The sequence below is a fragment of the Pseudorca crassidens genome, chromosome 19, assembly GCF_039906515.1.
Source record: "Pseudorca crassidens isolate mPseCra1 chromosome 19, mPseCra1.hap1, whole genome shotgun sequence".
NCBI lineage: Eukaryota > Metazoa > Chordata > Mammalia > Artiodactyla > Delphinidae > Pseudorca > Pseudorca crassidens.
The window spans coordinates 9,214,757-9,235,201 of record NC_090314.1 but is presented as its reverse complement, the minus strand read 5'-3'; the positions used below and the strand labels follow the sequence as shown (position 1 = coordinate 9,235,201).

At 39.8% G+C, this 20,445-nt stretch overlaps 2 protein-coding genes across 11 annotated transcripts in view; one reads left to right on the top strand and one right to left on the bottom strand.

The window, feature by feature from the left end:
- The window catches only part of ADPRM (ADP-ribose/CDP-alcohol diphosphatase, manganese dependent), a 150,212-nt gene that overhangs the window by 10,853 nt on the left and 118,914 nt on the right, over positions 1 to 20,445 (top strand). For 2 of the 3 annotated variants that reach the window (XM_067715528.1, XM_067715526.1), the window contains exon 4: positions 647 to 1,344. The exons of the other annotated variant lie outside the window; for it this stretch is intronic. In XM_067715528.1, the coding sequence (XP_067571629.1) occupies positions 647 to 817 (171 nt within the window). In that variant the 3' untranslated portion in view covers positions 818 to 1,344. Of the gene's footprint in view, positions 1 to 646; positions 1,345 to 20,445 lie in introns of those variants that run through there. 3 annotated transcript variants of the gene reach the window in all.
- TMEM220 (transmembrane protein 220) lies at positions 750 to 19,801 on the bottom strand. 8 transcript variants are annotated; one of them, XM_067715534.1, is made up of 7 exons: positions 19,330 to 19,710; positions 18,606 to 18,635; positions 15,041 to 15,101; positions 13,028 to 13,151; positions 11,652 to 11,711; positions 1,738 to 1,787; positions 750 to 888 (listed from the first exon to the last, which is right to left on the bottom strand). In XM_067715534.1, the coding sequence occupies exons 1-6, from the start codon at positions 19,693 to 19,695 to the stop codon at positions 1,781 to 1,783; spliced, it is 648 nt and encodes a 215-aa protein (XP_067571635.1). In that variant the 5' UTR covers positions 19,696 to 19,710; the 3' UTR covers positions 750 to 888; positions 1,738 to 1,780. The 8 variants fall into 8 exon arrangements, with proteins under 8 accessions (XP_067571635.1, XP_067571638.1, XP_067571637.1 ...); XM_067715537.1 differs by lacking the exon at positions 11,652 to 11,711; XM_067715530.1 differs by lacking the exons at positions 750 to 888; positions 1,738 to 1,787 and adding an exon at positions 3,685 to 4,927 and having other exon boundaries at positions 19,330 to 19,770.

Sequence of the window (20,445 nt, the reverse complement as noted above, 5' to 3'; positions counted from 1 at the left end):
TTGAGATCAAGAATTTGAAATTCTCTTGGCTGTATCTCCGGTGGAAGCTAGTATGAATGTTCCCTTCTTTAACTTAGTTTTCTCATCTGTAAAATGGCTATGGCCACCTTGATCTCATGGAGGTATTTCAAGTAGCATAAGTCAGTTCTTTATAAAACATTGAGTGTTTATATAAATGACATATATATATAAAATCCATTGGCCCATCCCTAAACTGTTCTTTTACTTGGGAGTAGCTCTTTCTGTGTGTGTAACACTCATACTCTTAGGGAAGTCAGTGAGACTGGATTCCAGTGCAGCATCCGCCTGATCTCTGGCTGCATTTACGGACCGCCCTGCCCGGGATGCCCTCAGTCTCCCATGGTGGTGCTTGTGCATCTTGAGACTTTGTAGGCCATAGATCTCAGGCTTTCTGCGTATACAGCAGCCTCTCTCCCCTTGGATGCAAACTGTCTCGCCCTTCTTTATGCTCCAGAAACGTGGCTCTAGATGATCTAGTTTTTCATGTATGTGGATTCTCTCTGGTCTCGGTCCATATGAGTAGCAATACACATTTTCTTTATCCTGAGTACTAGTTTTTAGCCTTTTTTTGGTGAAAAAGGTATTTCTTAATTGGCTCATAACTCTTCTTCTCTTTAACTAACAGGCCATCTTCCCATTTATCCCGAGGCCTCTGACAGTGTGTGCCTGGCCTGGAATTACAGAGACGCCCTGGCAGTCATTTGGTCTCACAAGTGTGTGGTGTGTTTCTTCGCCGGTCACACTCACGATGGTGGCTACTCTGAGGATCCTTTTGGTGTGCACCACGTCAACATAGAAGGGGTTATTGAAACGGCTCCAGCCAGCCAGGCCTTTGGCACAGTTCATGTCTATCCTGACAAAATGGTGCTGAAAGGGAGGGGCAGAGTTCCAGACAGAATTATGAATTACAAGAAGGAAAAAGCTCTCCATTTTTAGTGTGATTTTATTTGTTTACTTTTATAGAAAGAGACTGACTTGGCTTTGTGGGTTTGTTCCGCCTTCCTCTCCCCACATCCTGAGTCTCATTGTTTAGTATTCTGTTTGCATAACAAATGGCCATAACTGACTTCAGTGTGTGTTAGCTCGTAAGATATTCTGAAATGTCATTTTTGGATAATATATCCCGTGTTGAAAACTGGAAAGGAAATGAATGAAAGTAGCATGAATAAACCAGGGAGGAGACTGAGGTGGGGGGGATACAGTCCTCCAAACAGATTCTATTTAGCCTTACCTGAGGTTTTTTTACTTTTTACAAGGAGAATGTATTCATTCACTGTATTAGCTATGTAAGTTAAAATTCATAATAAAAAAGAAATAAAATAAGCTCAGGTAAACTTTTTCCGTTTACCCAGTTGTGTGAATGAGCTTTAGGCATTTTATGCTCAGAGTACCCATCATATTTGTACTTTTATAGGTTTATACTCCTGTTTCGTAAGCCAAAAGCATCACTAGTTACTTCACAGGTGAACGAATAGCACCCCCATTCACACAGGTGAATGTGTGGTCTCCCTTGTGAACCTCTTGTGAGTTCAGCCAAATCAGGACCGAGTGCCAGTGCAGCTGTGTGCCTGCCAGCATGTCTGTTTGGGCCCCCAGCTGGTGCTATAGGAGACTATCGTAGGTAGATGAATTTACCCTTGACTCCCTTTATAGACAAACGGGGCATGTTTAACTGAGCTGTCATATATTCTAAGACTTATTTGCAGAAACACTTACTCAGTGGCAAATGGGGACTGTTCAAATGTAGAAAAAGTTTGATTCAGGGCCTGAAAAACAGGAAGACAAAAAACCAGTACTAGTCAACGTAAGTGTGTCTGCTGAGTACCGAAGCATTGTGGGGCTGCAGAGGCGTATCAGTTTCCGCTGGCTGCTGTAACAAATTACCACAAACTTGGTGGCTTAAACAACATATATTTGTTCTCTTACAATTCTGGAGGTCATAAGTCTGAAATTGTCTTCACTGGGCTGAGATCAAGGTGTTATCAGGGCTATGCTCTCTCGGAGGCAGAATCGGTTTCCTTGCCTTTTCCAGCTTCTAGAGCTGCATCTCTTGCATGTCTTGGCTTATGGCCCCTTCCTCCATCTGCAAAGCTAGCAATGCAGCTTTTTCCAGTCTCTTGCTGCTTTGTTGTCACAATGCCTTTCTCCCCTTCCGTCTGTAGTCAAATATCCCTGTGCCTCCCTCTTATATTGTAATTACATTGAGGGCCCACCCAGATAATCCAGGATAATCTTCCCATCTCAAGATCCTTAATCACATCTGGGAAGTCTATTTTGTGATGTAAGGTAACATTCAAAGGTTCTGGGGATTAGGACCTGGATACCTTTGAGGGTCATTATTCAGCCACTGACGTGACTATAATGCGCTCCCTGCCTTCACTGACTTTCCACAAGTGAGAGAGAAACAACCCTGCATACAAATGTATGAAGAAAGGACAGTGGCAACATGGAGGAGGGATTTAATTTTGTTTGAAGGGAATAGGGATGACTTGAAGAAGGAAGAAAAATGGTTTAAATAGATGTGCAGGTGCATTTCATGTAGACAGAACAGCGTAGCGTCATAGGATATGCTGAGTTCAGGAACTGCAAGTAATGCTATGAGGATTCACCAAACAGCGCTGGGGGATGGCAGGCGGTAAAGTGGGAAAGGACAAGCTAGGGCTTGTCCTGAGTGACGAGCCAGAGTTAGAACTAAACTTGTCAGGCAGTGAGGAACCCTCCGGTGTCTGAGCTGGGGAATGTGTGAGGAAATTTGTGTCAATTCCAGGCAGTGGATAATGAGAGGCTGATATAGGAGAATGACAATGGGGAGAAAAAAGATTGTGAGGGTGGGAGGACAGAGATTTTGACAAAGAACTATTAAACTTACTAATAATACTTAAATTCAATTGAAAAATAGAGTTGAAAAGCAATTTCAGTAATACTGTTCAAAAGGCAGTACTTTACCAAGTTACTGCCTTTTACATGCTTCTGGAGATACGAAAGAAGGAACTGTGTATATTCACAAAATTCATAGTATTATATGGGAGATGCAAATATGATGAAAGTGTATTTTGGACATTACTTTAAAAAAAATTGAAACATTACAGTCTTTTAAGCACAGAATCAGGCATTACTTGGAGGATGGGTAGGTCCTATATAGAATTTGGAAATAAATCTGTTTCTTCATGTCTGACTAATAGTTATACTAACGGAGGTATAAAAACCATAAGTATACCAGAAAACTGAAATCCTTTATTTGTATTTCACTGACCCTTAAAATAAATTTTACTTTAATTGCTTTAATATCAACTAGATTTTTTTCCCTTTACCCTCTAAATCTTGATAGAGAATTTCTGACTATCCAGTGGCCATTATGTAAAACAAAAAACATGCCTATCTCCTTTAACAAATATTTATAAAATACTTAATATCGTATTAAAGGCTATAAAAATAGGCAAACTACCAGACTCATTTTCACTCTACTAATACTTTTTGAGTCAAATATTTCCTAAATCTCATGAAACTGTCTCCACTATGGAGTTTGATGCTAGCATATGTAAAAGAGTTGCCATCCAGATGCTCTAAGACAGCACTGACCAACAGAAATGTAATGTGAGCCACATAAGTAATTTGAAATATTTTAGCAGTCACATTTTAAAAAGTAAATAGAAATAGATAAAATTAATTTTAATTATGTATTTTATTTACCCCAATACATCTAACATATTATTTTAACATGTAATCAATATAAAAATATTTTACATTCTTTTTTATACTAAGTCTGTAAAATCTAGTGTATATTTTATACTTATAATCCATCCATTTGGACACTAAATTTTCATTGGAAATACTTGGTCCGTATTTAGACATAAAATTTGCAGCTGAAGAAGTAGATTCACATATCCAAGTTGTTCCAAACATACTTAAAACAAGTGTTCCAAACACACTTATAAGTTTTCTCATAACTGAATTGATGTTTTTAAATAAAAATGAAAAAATTCAAACTTCTTCAGTGTACATTTCAAGCGCTCAATACAACATGCAGCTAGTGGCCACCAGACTGCACAGCTCTGAAATGGTCTTCTCTACAGGGCTACTTTTGACATTAAAAATATGTGTCTAGATTTTGGTCTTATTTTTCATTTAAAATGTAATTAATATTCTCTCTCTCCTTCTTTTTGGTCCCACATTCCTTTATTCTAGCTAACTTTCTTTCCAAGACATGCTTGTTCACTTGGTTCATCTGGAGTCCTCATTTAATTCACAGCACTGTACCAGTTCAGTATACTGAGGTTAGTTCAGGGGTACAGCCCTCTCCTGAACTCTTTCTATCATTATCCAAACCCTGCTTCCCTCTATGTTATCAGGTGCAGCCCTTTGTCAGCTCTTTATATTTTGAATGCTCTCATATTATCTCGGTTATAAACCTTGCAACTATATAAATAAGTAGGAGGTCTGGTAGTAATCCTATTTTATAGATAAAGAATTATCCATGGGAGGTTTACACATTTGCCCAAGTCACATGGATAGTAACGTAGCTGAGTTAGAATTCATATTTCTGAACTTTTGTGTTTTGCCTTTTCCACTACACTGTGACACAACAGAATGTCAGACTCCTTCTCTTACTAGTCCCTTCCAGTCCTGTGTTGTAGGCAGCCTAACTTAGGATTTTGTAAAAAAATCATCTCTAGTATTAAATTACCTGAAATAAATTCCTAGGAAACTGGCATGTTACAATCATGTTTACAAAAAATTGTAAACTCTCATTTTAAGAACAGGATTCTTCATTTAAATTACTGTCTTGCAGTGAGTTGGCCAGGAGGACCGCATCTCCTTGTTTATATATACATAGACCCATGAGATAAATGGGAAAAGAGCAACTATGATAGCAATAGCCAACTGAATTCTTCCACCAACTGGATTCCTATAAAGACACACAAAAATTATTATAAATAACAATCCAATAAAAATTATGAATTGCTTTGGTAACGAATATGAAGATTGATTTTACTAAAACACATCATTACATTTTTGTACGGTCTTTTTAATTTTTTAAATTGAAATATAATTCTTATTTCTGCATTTATAATTCTGCATTTCAGTGACCTCAGTTGAAGGTCACTGATAAAGCAATGTTAAAATGGATCTTTACATAATGATTTTTGTGTCCTGTTTAAGAAAACTTTTCTTCCCCAAGGTCTTAAGGATACTAGATTATCTTCTCTAAAAGTTTTATTGTTTTGCTTTTCACATTAGATCTATAATCCACCTAGAACTGATTTTTATGAAAGTTTTAAGGTGTAGGGGTTGTTTCACTTTTTTCCATATGGATATTCAATTGCTCCAGCACTATTTATTGAAAAGATTGCCTTCCTTTGCTACCCTCTAGTGCCACCATTGTCCTAAGTAAAGGCCATAGACATACATACATACATACATATATATATATATATGGATCTGTTTCTAGATTCTGTTGTTTCATTCATTTATTTTTCCAGTATGGGTTTATCTTATACTGCCATAGGATAATTATTTAGGTGTTCTTTATTTTAATATTGAGGTCTTTAATTTCTCCCATAATGTTTTATAGTTTTGTATGCAGAGATTTTGCACATCTCTGCTAGATTTATTCCTGGGGAGTTGATTTTTTGATGCTATAAATGATAACTTTTTGTTTTTATCATTTTCTGTTACTTGCTGATAAGAATAGTTGATTTTAGTATATTGACCTAGTATCCAGCCATCATGCTAAACTCACTTATTTGAATAACTTTTTAGATGTTTAGAAATTTTCTACATATGTGATTTTGTCATCTGTGAATAAGGAAAATTTAATTTTGCCTTTCCAATCCTTGGGGGCTTTTATTTCTTTTTCTCGCCTTACTGTACTGGCTAGGACAAGAGATAGAACAGTGTTGAGTAGAACTAGTGGCAACAGTGGCTACTTCTCATTCCTGATCTCAGAGGAAAAGTTTTCAGCTGCTCACCATTAAGTATCATGCTGTGGTATAGATACCCTTTAACAGGGTAAGTTCCTTTTTAAATCAATTTTTATGAGCTTTTATCATGAATGGATGTTGAATTTTATCAAATGCTCTTTTTGTATAGGCTGAGAAGATAGTTTATTTTCTTCTTTCATTCTGTTAATGTAGTGAAAAACACTGGTTGGTTTCCAAATGTTAAACTAACTGTATTCCTAGAATAAACACAACTTGGTGGCTGGGTCATGAATTGCAGGACTTGATTTGCTAATGTTTTTTATTTTTTGCTAATATTTTGTTTAGGGTTTTTCCATCTGTGGTCATGAGTGAGATTGCTGTGTAACTTCCTTTTTCTTTCGTTTTTTTTGGTTGGGGGGTGGGTAATGTTCTTGTCAACTTTTGGTGTCCAGATTTTTCTGCCCTCATAAAATAAACTGGAAAATATTTCTTCTTTTTCTGTTCTCTGGAAGAGTCTGTTGAAGGTTGGCATTATTCCTTCCTTAAATGTTAGGTAGAATTCTGCAGTTATGCCATTTGGTCTAGAGTTTTCTTTTAAGAAAAGTTTATATTATACCCTCAATTTCTTTAATAGTTATGAGACCGTTCTGAGTATTTCTTCTTGTGTCAGTTCTGGTAAATTGTATTTTTCAAGGAATTTGTCCATTTCATCTACATTTTCAAATTTATTGGGAAAAAGTTGTTCATAATATCCTCTTATGATTTTTGCAGTGTCTGTTACATGGGTAAATATCTTTGTCTTTTTCATCCGAGATTAGTTATTTTTGTGCCTTCCTTTCCTTGCTCTCACTTTAATTATTTTTCCCTTTTTAGCCTTGCCAGGGTTCATCAGTGTTATTAATCATTTCAGAGAATGAATATTTGTCCCTCTTACTCCTTTATTTTTTTAATGCTGATTTTTTCCTTTCATTGGTTTCTGCTTTTATATTTATTTTCTTGTTTCTTTGGGCTTAATTTACTGTTTAACTTCTTGAACTGGAGAGTTCCTAACTTCTTCGAAGCTTACCTCATTGACTTTCAGCCTGCCTAGTTTTTGTTTTGTTTTGTTTTGTTTTGTTTTAATATATGTATTTAATGCTATAATATACGTATATGTATATTAAATATACATATTTAATATATGTATATAATGCTAAGCATGCGTTTTACCCACATCCCACAAATTTTAATATGTAGTCGTCTCCTTATCATTCAGTTCAAAATATTTTCTAATTTTCATTGTGATGTGGTCCAAATGTTATTTGGAAATACATTTCCTAATTTCCAAACATACAGTGGTTGTCTGATTATTATTTTTGTTAATGATTTCTAGCTTAGTTGCACTGTGGTCAAAGAACGTACTCTATAAGATTTCAGTTCTTTGAAATTTGTTGGAACCTATTTCATGGCTCAACATAAAGTCTTTTTGCAAATATTCAACGTTTACTTGAAAAAAAAAGTGGATTCTGCCATTCTTGGTGCTGGTATTCTATATATGTCCTTTAGGTCAAGTTTCTTATTGTGTAGCTCAAATTTTCTATATCTTTATTGATTTTTTAAATCTTCTTGTTCTGTTAGTAACTGAAAGAAGTGTATTAAAGTCTCCCAAAATGATTGTCAATTTTTTAGTTTTTCTTTTTCGTTCTGTCCATTTTTATTTTATCTATTTTGAGGCTATGTTATTAGTTATGTATGCTTTTTAATAAGTGGTGTTGAGATCAGCAGAGAGCCAAAAAGGAAAAAGATAATATTGGATCCGTTCTTTTTGCTGTTACACTAGGATAAACTCTAAATCGGTCAAAGATTTAAATGTAAAAATGAAACCATACATGTATTAGAAGAAAACTTAGGTAAGTTACTTACAACCTGAGAGGAAGGAAAGTTTACCTAACTATGACTCCAGATCCAGAAGCAATAAGGGAATGGACCGATAAATTTGGTCACATTAAAAAAAAATTTTTTTTTTTCATGGCAAAGTGTACTTTGCATAAGCAAAGTAAAAGGACAATAAGAAACTGCAAAATAGGGCTTCCCTGGTGGCGCAGTGGTTGAGAGTCCACCTGCCGATGCAGGGGACGTGGGTTCGTGCCCTGGTCCGGGAAGATCCCACATGCCGCAGAGCGGCTGGGCCCGTGAGCCGTGGCCGCTGAGCCTGAGCATCCGGAGCCTGTGCTCCGCAACGGGAGAGGCCACGACAATGAGAGGCCCGCATACAGCAAAAAAAAAAAAAAAAAGTGTTAAAGAAAATAAAAGTGAATACCTTCATTTAAAAAAAAAAAAAAAAAAAAAGAAACTGCAAAATAAATTTTTCAGATTATATCACAGACAGAGGGTTAATAGCCCTAGTATGTAAAGAGCTTCTAAAAGTAGAGAAGACCAACAACCTTAGAAATTGGTTAAACCTATACTCTCAGAGATGAACCAATATTTACAGAAAAAAAAATGCAAATGGCTCTTAATCATATGAAAATATGCTTACCTTTGCTCCTAATAAGAGAAATACAAATGAAAACTACCCATTTCTCAACTATCCAATTAGTAAAAATTCAAAAATTTGACAATACACTTTGTTGGCACTATTTTGAATCACAAAAGATTGGATACAACCTGAACAGTAGAGGACTGGATGAATATACTGTGGACCTATCAGCAGAATAAGGAAAGTCTTTATATACCACAGGGTGATCTCCAGGATGTAGTAAGGGGAAATCAAGAATACAGTTGTGTATAATATGCTACCACTTAGCTAAGACAAGCAGGAATACCAATGAATGTACGTATTTGCTCCATTAAGAAACCATGGAAGGGGGCTTCCCTGGTGGTGCAGTGGTTGAGAGTCCACCTGCCGATGCAGGGGACGCGGGTTCGTGCCCCGGTCCGGGAGGATCCTGCATGCCGCGGAGCGGCTGGGCCCGTGAGCCATGGCCTCTGAGCCTGTGCGTCCAGAGCCTGTGCTCCGCAACGGGAGAGGCCACAACAGTGAGAGGCCCGTGTACCGCAAAAAAAAAAAATAGAAACCATGGAAGGATGAACCATAAAGTTGAAAAAAGTTTCACCTATAGAGAAAGGGAGGACATAGGGTTGGGAGATAGAGAAGTTAGAGTTCTTTGAAGGTACTCTGTCTTATAGATTTGACTTTGGAACCACGTAGATGTTTTATATAATTATAAAACAAAATTAATATATTTTTAATAAAGTATCCCTAGAAATTGAAAGTAAAATGAAATAAATGAACTTAACTGTCTATTCACTTGGTGGGATTAGCACAGAGTTACTATTCCAAGTAATTTGAATGTACATCTCTTAGAGAGATGTTCCCTAGAAACAGCAACACAAAATACCTATTTTCAGTAATTATATTGTTATTCTGAGATTGTGTTTGTATTGTGGGATGAGTCAGATGAGTTATGTTGAGGTCACTGAGACTAGAGATTTTTTGACATGATTAAAAGTAAATACAGATTTAAGATTGCTGATAAGGTCAGATGAAAACTTGTGTTCCTGAATTTGAATTCTAGGATCGATATGAACTCATAAGGGATTTTATCTTTAACTACATACGTAAAAAATATATATATATATATATATCTTTATATATGTAATACACATATACATATGTGTATATATATATATATTTATGACACACATACATATATATACATACCTATGCACACATAACGTGAATTTTCCTAGTTCTGCCCACTAAAAGAACCCAACTCAACCCAGTAGCAGTGAGCACCATTTGTGCCCAGAATGTGACCTCTAAATACCATTATTACCTACTGAAAGTAATGAGGGCTTTTTGGAAAAATGGTTGATTCCAGGTCTGGGGCATAAAATGTATAATCTTAGCTTGGAACATTTTGTCATACCAGAAAGCAAGGAAGCAATCAACGTTTACTAGGGTCGTGTCAAACAGAGTTCTGGTGCCAACCTGCATAAGTGCCCCTGGTCAAAGATGAGACAGTTTCAGCAACTGCCATGGACTGAGAAACATCAAATATCTTGAAATCCATGACTTTATAATGGTATTATTAAATAAACAAAACTATTGGTCACTTTTGGAAGGTGCCCAGGCAAGAAAAACTCATTATTCTGAAAACTGGTGAATTAAGAGAGTCAACTCCTTTTCCTCTTATGATCTGTGTCTGAGTAGTCCAAGAATTGATAAGTGGAAGTTTTCCAGATAATAATCAAGGAATGGTATACTTAGATTATGACCATTTTGCAACTCAAATGAATTAGTGGATTTAGGCAGTGATCATCAAAGATTTTATATTAACATTAAAGAGAAACAGCTAGGTGTTACGCACATTATGATGGAAGTACATACCACCACCCATGAAGTGGTCTTGCTTAGTGATGATGATGGTAAGAAGAAGAAGAAGGAGAAGGAGGAGAAGAAGAAGACGACCAGAATCTGGCCAAGTTTCTAGATCTTACCACCAATTTATAGGAAACATGAAGCACAGAGGAACAAGCATTTGTAATACAATTGTGAAAATATAAACATTGGCTGGAAAACTCATAATACTGAGGAATTACTGTTTTACTTTTTGTGTGTGATGATGGTAGAGTGGTTATTTTTTAAGTGCTTATCTTTTAGAGATACATACTGAAATATATAAAACATAAAACAACATGTTGTTTGAGATTTATTTCAGAATAATTAGGACAGTGATAGATGATACAAGATTGGATATATAATGATAGTTGTTGGAGCTGGGTGATGAGTACATCTGATTCATTATATTAGTCTCTGCTTTTGAATGTGTTTGAATATTTCAAAATAAAAAATTAAAGCAGAATTTTTTTTAATTGCCAAAAAGTCCTCCTTTTTTCTAATGCTGACCTTAAAATCTACTTTTTAAAATTAAACTATCTATACTGGCTTCCGTTTTATTGGTGCTTGTATAGTATGTTTTTTCTATCTTTTGACTTTCAGTGTTTCTGTTTCTGTATATTTGTGTTCTCTTTTGTAAGCAGTGTTTAGTTTTTAATCTTTTATCCATTTTGAAAATCTTTATTGGAATATTTGGAACAATTACATTTAATGTAGTTTCTCATATATTTGAGTTTAATTCTCTGTCTTAACATCTGCTTCTTATTTTCCCCATCTGTTCTTTTTCTCTTCTCCTTTCCTGCCTTCTGTACTCCTTTTCTTTCAGTGGTTACCCTAAGGATTACCACATGAATCCTTGACTTATCAAAATCTAATATAAATTGATACTTTTAACCTTCCCAGATAATTCAAGGACCTTAGAGCACTTTAGCCCCATTTATACCCTTCCAGCTTATATGCTACGGTTGTCATGTATTTTTTTTTCTATTATTGTTTTATAAAGTTAATATTCACTTACATGTACCCACAGTTTTATATTTTGTTTGCTATTCACTTTTCCCTAAATATCCAAGGATCCTTTTCAGATCACTTTCCTTCTCTCTGGAGAATAGACTGGCAACTACCTGTGATGACACAGGAAACTGTGGTATTCATAAAAGTATGAATGATCATGAAACACTGAACCAACTCTTGTTAGCTTCCCTTGCGAAAAGGAAAGATTTCTCTCAAAAGATTCCTGTTTCCAGTTGTGTCAATATTCTCACTTACCTACTTGATCTGACCAACCTTAAACGCATCTGATTTTAACAGTTGAGTTGAAAACTTACTTTGATGAGCTGTGGCACAGGCTCAGCCATGCTGTGATAATCACCAGACCAAAGAGCTCCCTATAAAATAGCATAGATTTCATATTTTGAAGTGGCTGCGAAGTGTCATTTTCTCCCTGACCCTTGATTCTGCTGACTGTCTGATGACTTCCTCCAAGATATATAGCATGTACAAAATATTTTCACGTCTAACCATGACTCATAAATTACTTTTTTCAGACCTTTTAAAGCCCTATATGAAAATAAATTTCATCTTATGAGGCAGATAAGAACTTCATGACTGTTCCCCAATTTATAGGTGAACAGAGAAACAACAACAAAAAACAAACAAAAACATATATAAATCACTTACTTCATGTCACGGGGAGGAATACCACAACCAAGAAGACAATCCCAGATTTGATCAGGCACTCTTTTCACATTGTGTTAGAGGGGTCACTGTTAGGCAGGTTGAGCTCAAATCAGTAAATTTAAGCACAGATTGCAGGAGACTGGGTCACGTCTTAGTGGAGTGGAATGACTTGTAGTGTGAGTCTAATGATTTTGGGGTGGGTATATGCTTCTAGAAATATGTGTTAAAAGGTTGTATCTTTTACATAGCGTAGAAAATAATAGTATTTGGCCAAATACCACCAGAAGCCCCCACTTGGATTTCACTGTGCCTCATGGGCTTCAGGTTGGTGGAGGTGATTGAAACCATTTGGTCCACATTCCCATCAACTGACCCAACCTGATGTAGTTTTCCAAAGATTAGGGCCTATAATGTAGCAGCACCTCACCAGTGGGACTTAAGCTACAGGTCTCTCAATTTTGGTGTTGGCAGATGTTACCAGTGGGATAGAAAGGAAAGGAGGGGGGCTATTCGTGAGACCAGGAAGTCAAGGGTGGGAGGAAGCAAAGGAGGAGGTGATAAAACAAGAGCCAATGGTGGTGACAAAAGGAGGAGAGGACATGAGATATATAAGGGCAAGGCTGGCAGAGGCTGACCTCTGATGGGGCTGATCACACGTGTAAATGAGATTCTGGCTTGAACCAGGACTGAATACAAAGGCTGATGGAGTTTTCACCTCATTAGACTGGACTGAATGTTACTGTACGCGATCCTTGCTCGTTACAAGGGGGTCAGGGTCCATCTGCCCGACGATAATATAATGCAACGTGTAGCAGTGAACACAGGTTTGGTAGGCAGTGCTGGCTTTGAATGCTGGCTCTATCATTTCCTCAGTTTCTTCAGCTTATAAAGGAGATAATATCTTCCCTGCTCCTTATGGTGTTGGGGGAATTAAATCATCGTCATGCACAGATAAGGTGTCGTAAAGGAACAGATTTCTCAGTTCTTCCCCACCCCTTCAAAAGAGCAAAAAATCACTGCTCACCTGCCTTCTTCCTCATGCAAGATGTTCTGTTTTGTATGAAGCAAGAGGTTGTACGCCAAGCCAACAGCCCACACGATACAGAAGAATATGTGTATTGCAGAGACACTCTTCCAAATAAAGTTACCTAAAAACAGATATCCTGGTGCTGTTAATCGTGGAATCACATCCCAGAGAAAAATGGTCTCTTTGTATTGTTTTGCCATAATCTGCCTTCAAGTAAAGCATTCAGAAAAGGCTGGAGTTTTTTTGTTTCAATTTGCCCTCAAATCAAAAGGTTAAAACAGAGGTTAAAACAGTATTTATAAACTTAAGTGGACATTTATTATTTTGATTGTCCAGCATCTCCCCTTCCTATGATGACGACCCTTATTTTTTCTGGGGATCCACCCTTCCCACACTCCTGGTCTATGTGTCCCAGACAACTGGACCTTAGTGAGGTCAATCAATGTATTCCATCCCCTCAGTGACAGTGATTTGTCTCAGGATGAACAGATAACGAATCAGGGCCAACAACTCCATTCTGAGCTTTTGTGGAGCTATCAGGGAAGTGGCTTCTAGATTCTGTTGGACCCAGCATGGTGAAGCTGTGACCTTTGTGTGGCAGGGCTACCACGTGGAGCCCAGGGCTGAAGTGCAGTAGATGTGGAACTAAGACTGCAGACAAATTTAAGTTCTGAGCTGCCACCAGTGCCTGAAGCCAGCACCATCCCAGCCTTTTCAGTAAAGGATCCCAGTACATCTCCCTTCATCTTATAGGCCATTTGAGTTGTTTGTTCCTTGCTTGCAACTAATGGAGTCCTAACTGATACACCTTGAAGATGTAAACAGAGATCTAGGGGCCTTGTACAAGGAGCCCGAGCATCTGGGGGATGGGAGTTTTCCCCACCCAGGTGGGAATCATTAGTCTTTATTCTAAGGCCCTGAGAATTTTCAAGCCCCACTAGTAGAAGCTGATTTAAAGAAAGTGACAAATAACCTGCCGGACTAACATTCCCCATTAATAAGAGAATGTTAGTAAACAATGTAAAAAAAATTTTTTTTCTGCTCTAAGACACTGTTTCATAGAATGAAACTGTCTAACTAAGGTTTACTGAGTTTTTAGGGCCATAAAAGGTGAAGCAGCTACATTTTGCCCCTAACTGAGGTAGGTGGCCTGTGGGCAATACAAACCGCTATTTTAAGTGAATTTTTTATGTGTATACTCACCTGGGATATACATGTAAGGAATCCAAGGAGCAGGTTACAAAACAAACATATGATAAAGCCTCTGTGTTAGAGCCATTCACTGACTCAACAAACATTAGGTACCTGCCATATTCCTGGCCATGTTTAAGCTAGACTTGGGCAAAGATGGGTTAGACATGATCCTTTCAAGGGGCTTACAGCCTAGATGGAGGAAACATATATAAAAGTGTGCAAGAAATTGCTGGAGTTACTGTGATGGTATGTAAGGAGATTAGAGAGAGCAACATGTATCAGTGAAAAATCTAAAGATTTGTTATAGACATTATAGACAGTTTCTCTACAAAAGTAGCAGTTCAGATCCATAGGCGTTAAATGAATTCAAAATCAGAAAATGACTAATGGGAGTGGTACTGGGAGAAGAACTGTATAGAGTAAATGCATAATAGACAATGATGCACCACTAAGTATGGAGACAAGGTTAGCAGTTTGATTGTTGCCCATCTTCCATTAGCTTGGTGGCTTAAGAAGTCAACGCGGTGACTGAAGCCCTTCTCTCTCAGGGGCTAAACGGCATAACTGCTGTACCGCATCAGTATGAGATCCTGGGTTCCAAATTGATAAAGACTGTCTTAGTATGGCACGGCCTTATCAAGTTTTCCTGAAGATGGGTGAGGACGATCTAGATTGGCATTCGCCTCCTCTTATGATCAGAAGGGAGAAGAGAGACGTGGAGAGCTCCAGTTTTCTCCTGGGCGTTGGCAGATAGACTGTCGTCATTGAAAGGAAATCAGATTTGCTGTATCTCCATTCAGAATCCAAGGTTCATACCTGTGACAAGAGGGTTAAGTCCAACAAGCAGGGTCAGACCGGCAGGAACTGTATACACAACCTGTTAGCAGAAAAAGAGGAAATTATATGGGTTAAGAAGGATGCCCAAAAAGAGAAAAAAAAAAAAAGAAAAAAAAAAAAAGAAAGAAGGATGCCCAGTATAGGAGGTGTTCAGAGATGTGTAGGGAGTAAAGAAAGATGACAGCAGTGGCCACCACACTCCGTGACTTACCTCTAGCTTTCAGTAGCAGCTGAGGAAGTGGTGACCTCTGCCTTATGGCATTTACCGTGTCAGGCTGTAATTCTATCTGCCTTCCTCCTAGACTGTAGGCTATTCCAGGAAAGACTTCTCCATCTTCAAGCTCTAGCATTGAGCAGAGTTTTGGTCTCAAGACACAGTGACCTCCTAATCTCTCGCAAGCAACATCCATGCCTAAATGGCCTTTCCCTACTTTTCAAAAAATGCTCTTAGAAAAGCAGGGCAGGGGCAGCCATAATTAGCCACATGGCCCTGCTGGGTCTAGCTCCATGGACCATCCAGCCCCATATTCCATCTCTGCGAGTGAGACCACATAAAGGTTATGACAGTGTACAGATCAGATGTGCCCAATAAGATCAGGCCCTTCATTTTGGAAACTGTTGTAAGTTGCTTTGGAGTTGGGAAGGCTGGCCCCGAAGAGGCCCTATTTTCAAGCCTCGTTCACGGCAAGCAGGCAGATTCTGGAAAAACCTATTGTGTGGTGTGGGCAGAGGGCAAGTAGGGGGTGGTAGGTTTATAAGAAGCGTGGGGCCTCCCCAGAGATGTAGCTGCTTAACATCAACTGTGATGCTTAGTTAGAAACCTTTAGTTTATAAGGAAGTTGTCAGAGCTGAACATTTTAAGTGATTTGCTGTCACTATGAAAACATGTCTGTCTTGACCCTGGGGAGAGAAAGCATCTGGATTACAGACCATGTTCATCCTTCCTACTCCATCCCAAATGATGACTAGAATATCAGCCAGTATCAGCATTTGCAAGGACAGTCACGCTGCCGAGGGTTAGACCAAACTTTAGTGTGCATATGAATTACCTGAAGATCTTACTAAAATGCAGATCTGATCCCAGAGGTCTGGGGTAGGGCCCTAGATTTTGCTTTTCTAACAAGCACCCAGGGGATACTGGGGCTGTTGTTCCAAGGGCCACTTTTAGAGCAGTAAGGGGTTAGTTTCCCCCTAGTGAAGAACTACATGACTCAGCTACTGAGGGAGAGAGAAACAGAGACATCGAGACAGACAGAGAGAAGTTAAACACATACACATCATGCAGTATTTAATTGTGCTCTCCATAAGAAATGTTTGGCAGAGATTTTTAAATGTGCATTCAAATGTATCAGATATCTGTGATTAATAGATTAAGGGGTCTGAGCACTTATGTATGAGTGCTCACCAAGCAGAATGGATCCCAGACCATAAGCCATGTTAGGGGCTTCTTGGGAAACATTTCCTCCCTGATGAAAGGGAGAAAAGCACAGGAGGAAAACTGGTTTTGCCTCCTGCCTTGTTTCTTCCTACTTGGGATGCTCTTGTCTGGGCATGAGATGTTTGGAGCTGCAGCAGCCATTCTGTAAACATGAGAGGATTTATCACCTACCCATTGAGGATTGGCAGAGAAGCAAGACAGAAAGCCCAGGTCCTTGATGACACTGCTGACCATTAAGCACCTGCCTCTAGACTTCTTGTGAGATGGTCTGTATTTTTATAACCTGATGCTAGTCAGATTTTCTATTATTTGCTCCTGTATGCATCCTGATACAAGTATCCTCCATAAGCAAGATGTGGTAGGGAACATGGAAATCAGGTACAGTACAGCCCCCAATGCCCGGTAACATGTAATTGATTCATCTGTGCCTTTATTGTTTTATTCAGTCAAGAATCAGTATGGGAAGAACTGCCATAGAAAGGTTCTATGCTAGGTTGCCTAAGGACCAGCAAGAAGAGGGAACTGGCCTCTGACCCCTGGGAGCTGGCATATACAGAGCCAACTCTAATGCAAAGCAGAATGAGTTAGTGGTACAGTAAAGGTTCAAAGGAAGGATGCTTGGAACTTATGGGAAAGAGGCAGAGAGATTTTGCAGGTGAGATAGCATTTGAGATAGACCTGGAAGCTTGAGTAGAGTCTGACATACAGGAATTCTCAGGGCAAGGCAAGAAGTGGACTGGGCTTCCCAGACCAAGTTGGGAAGGTGGGTTAGGGCCGTATTGTGGTGGGCCTGGAATGCCAAGTTGGGAGTTTCAACTTAGACATTTTGGGAAATGACAAAAGTTTTTGAAGCAGGAAGCAATATATGGGGAGTATTATAGGAATGGAAGATATTAGAGGCAGCTCGAAGAGTTAGGAAGGACCCACAAGGGTCCGTGTGGGAGGAATGGAGGGCTAAACTGGGGGTGAGGGAGGATGTCTTTGGGGGCCTGGTGTTTATTATTATTCATATTACATCATCCAAGCATTAGGTGAAGGGTAAAATGTGCCGATACTGTACAGATAAGCAATTAGACCTACATTGTTTTTTGTTGAATTGCTTTGTTCTTTGTTTTCTGAGGGGATCTCAAAGGCAGTGGTAAGAAACAGAGATGTTAGAGATGGCTGAGGTTTTGAGCAAGGATGGCTCAGAATGACTGCTGATAACAGAAATGGTGAGTCAGAAGGAAGAGTGGGCATTGGAGGGAAAGATGCTGGGTGGGACCTTGTGTGTATCTGAGGAGCCACTGTAACGTACAGGTGGACAGATGTAGCAGTCGTTTGGAACTTCGGCATTAAGCTGGATATTTGGAACTGCAGGAGAAATAGCATTTGGAACTAAGGACATGGATCATAGTGCTGAGGAAGAGTCAGGGGCATGTGAATCTGGAGAGTAAGAATATCAGAATATGGTTATATTTATAACCATATATATATAATATATATTACATTATATATAATTCCAAATGCTTTCACTTGTTGTTACTCTATACACAGTCAACATTATTCCAAAGCCTAAAATCATCTCATCAGTGATATTGTACAGTATTGTATATCTGTATTGAAAGAACCGAAATTTAGATATTTCCAAAAATGTGTGGAATGAACTCCCCCTCCTCTAAATGATTCAATCAGAGCATTGGTTCAATGTATACTGTAGGTTTTATGGGCTTTAATTACTTTTTATGAATGTAACTCACTGAATTAGCAGAACCACATAACTCAAGCCTGCCATTTTCTCGTCAAATGTTTGTTGGAGTTTCTGGATAGAAATTCATGAGGATTGGTTCACTTAACCTTGAGAGGTCTGTTCTGTGTCTTCAGAAAAGTGTCCTCAGTTGGCCCATTTTATTCAAAGGGAATACTGCTGAAAGGCACCTCTATATCTGGAAAATTCTGACTACTCAATCTGATCCTTCTCCTAATATTTTAGGAAAAAGCACTTACTAAGGATTTGATTTCTAAGTTTTTAAGTAGACGAAGCAGGGAGGAGGGCAAATAGATAAACCTGCGTGTTTCACGCAGCCCCACAATTCTTTCAGGTGTGGGAAGGCAGCTCCTACTCACCATCCACACTTCTGCATCTGGATCATTTACCTGGAATGCCAAAACGTCAGCATTAGCGACATGCTGTCATGTTCCATTCCAGCATTTGGTCTGCTGTTTATTCAGTTCAGTCATTTTCTAAACGCTGCAGTAGGGACCGAGGATACAAGGAGGAGTATGACATAGCGTGTAGCCGATGGTGACGGGGAAGGGGCTTCTGGCTGAACCCAGCACCTGGTTTGAACACACAGCCACACCTACCTATTTGTAAAGAAGGGCACAGGGGGTCCACAAAGGGCGAGCCAAGCCCAGAATGGGTGTCTTAAGCGCCCTCCAGTCTCAAGGAATGAGGAAAGCTATCACAAAGGGGCCCCAAAGCAGGCTTGGAAGGATAATTAGCTGCAAAGGGTTTTTGCTCTGCTTCCTCTCCTAGGCCGTGAGTTCAGCCTCGCCCCCAGGCTGCGTTTTTAGAAAGGTGCCAGGGCCGCTTCTGCTCAGGTCCCTGCAAAGGGACACGCGCCGAACCAGTTCCTTCCAGCATGTGAGCAAACGCGACCATATGATCACACCTGTCTCAGCTGGAGCCAGAGTGCGGGTTCCGGGATCACCAACCCTGGCTCCAGCCCTCCCCGTACAGGGCCGGCTCCTGCGACCCCGCCGGCCGCTAGGCCTACAGTGCACGGGGCCTGGGGCGGAGCTCGGAGCCCGGGGTCCCGCCGCCCGCCGCCCGGCCCGGGGCGCTGACCTGCACGATGGCCGCCAGCGCGAAGAAGGCGCCCATGAGCCAGTTGCAGGCGCGCCACAGACCCGGCGCCCCGCGCCCGGCCGCAAGCGCCATTGTCGGGCGGCGCGGTCCACGCCGCGGCCCCTCCTTCCGCCCGGCCCGATCCCCGGAAGGCCCTCGGTCGTCCGGTCCCGGGGCCACTGGCCGGCGCGCGCCCGGGTGGGAGGGGCGCCGGTCGGGCCTTCCTGTGGGCCCGCATTCGCTCCTCGTCAAACGTAGAGAGGCGTAGGTATCTGCCCATTTCTCAGACTCGGAGAGTGAGTGACGGAGCGCCGGGGAGGCTGGTTCAGCGTCGCACAGCTCGTCCTTGGGGGCAGGAAGTCGCATTTGAACCCAAAAAGGTGCAACTCCAATGCCAGTTTTCACTAAAGCTGCCTTCTTCACATTTAAAAAAAATCAGAGGAAATTAAAGGGGAGGGAAGGAGGGGGGAAAGAAGGAAAGAGAAAAATAGAGGCGTGTGTGTGTGTGTGTGTATGCGTGTGTATGCGTACGCGCTTTCTGGTAAGTGTTTATGCATTTCTTTCCAAAGCTCAGAAACTTTCAAAGCCCTGTAAGCATTATGGTAATCTCTTAGAGTGACGACAGTTACATTAGCATCTCATACAGCTCACAGCTTTTCTTAAGACAGCCTAGTTTATCTTCATGGGCTTTTATTATCAGAGGTATTTACATATTATACATATTTACAATTCTTTCCCACCACCAAAACCAACAAATTCTCCACACGCGTTGCTCATGAATTTCTTATGAACCAAAGACACTTGAAATATTCACTTTTCTCTCCTCACTTGTTTTATGGTCTTTTTCTGTTTTGTAATTTACCCTTCTGATTACTTCTTCCCGGGGCTCATTTACACATCCATAGGCCTCATCATTTTTGCTGTTCTAAAGAGTCTTTATCATTTCAAATCATGAGCCTGTTCTCCTGTGCTCCACTCCTTTTCGCTAAATCTCCTAAAACTCTTTAGGAATTTTTTTTTTTCTTTCTCTGTTTCATTCCTTTCAAATAATGCTTATTTCAAGAACGTTGTCTGCCGGATGCCTGGCCCCGTGCTTGGTGCAGGGACCATGAAAGG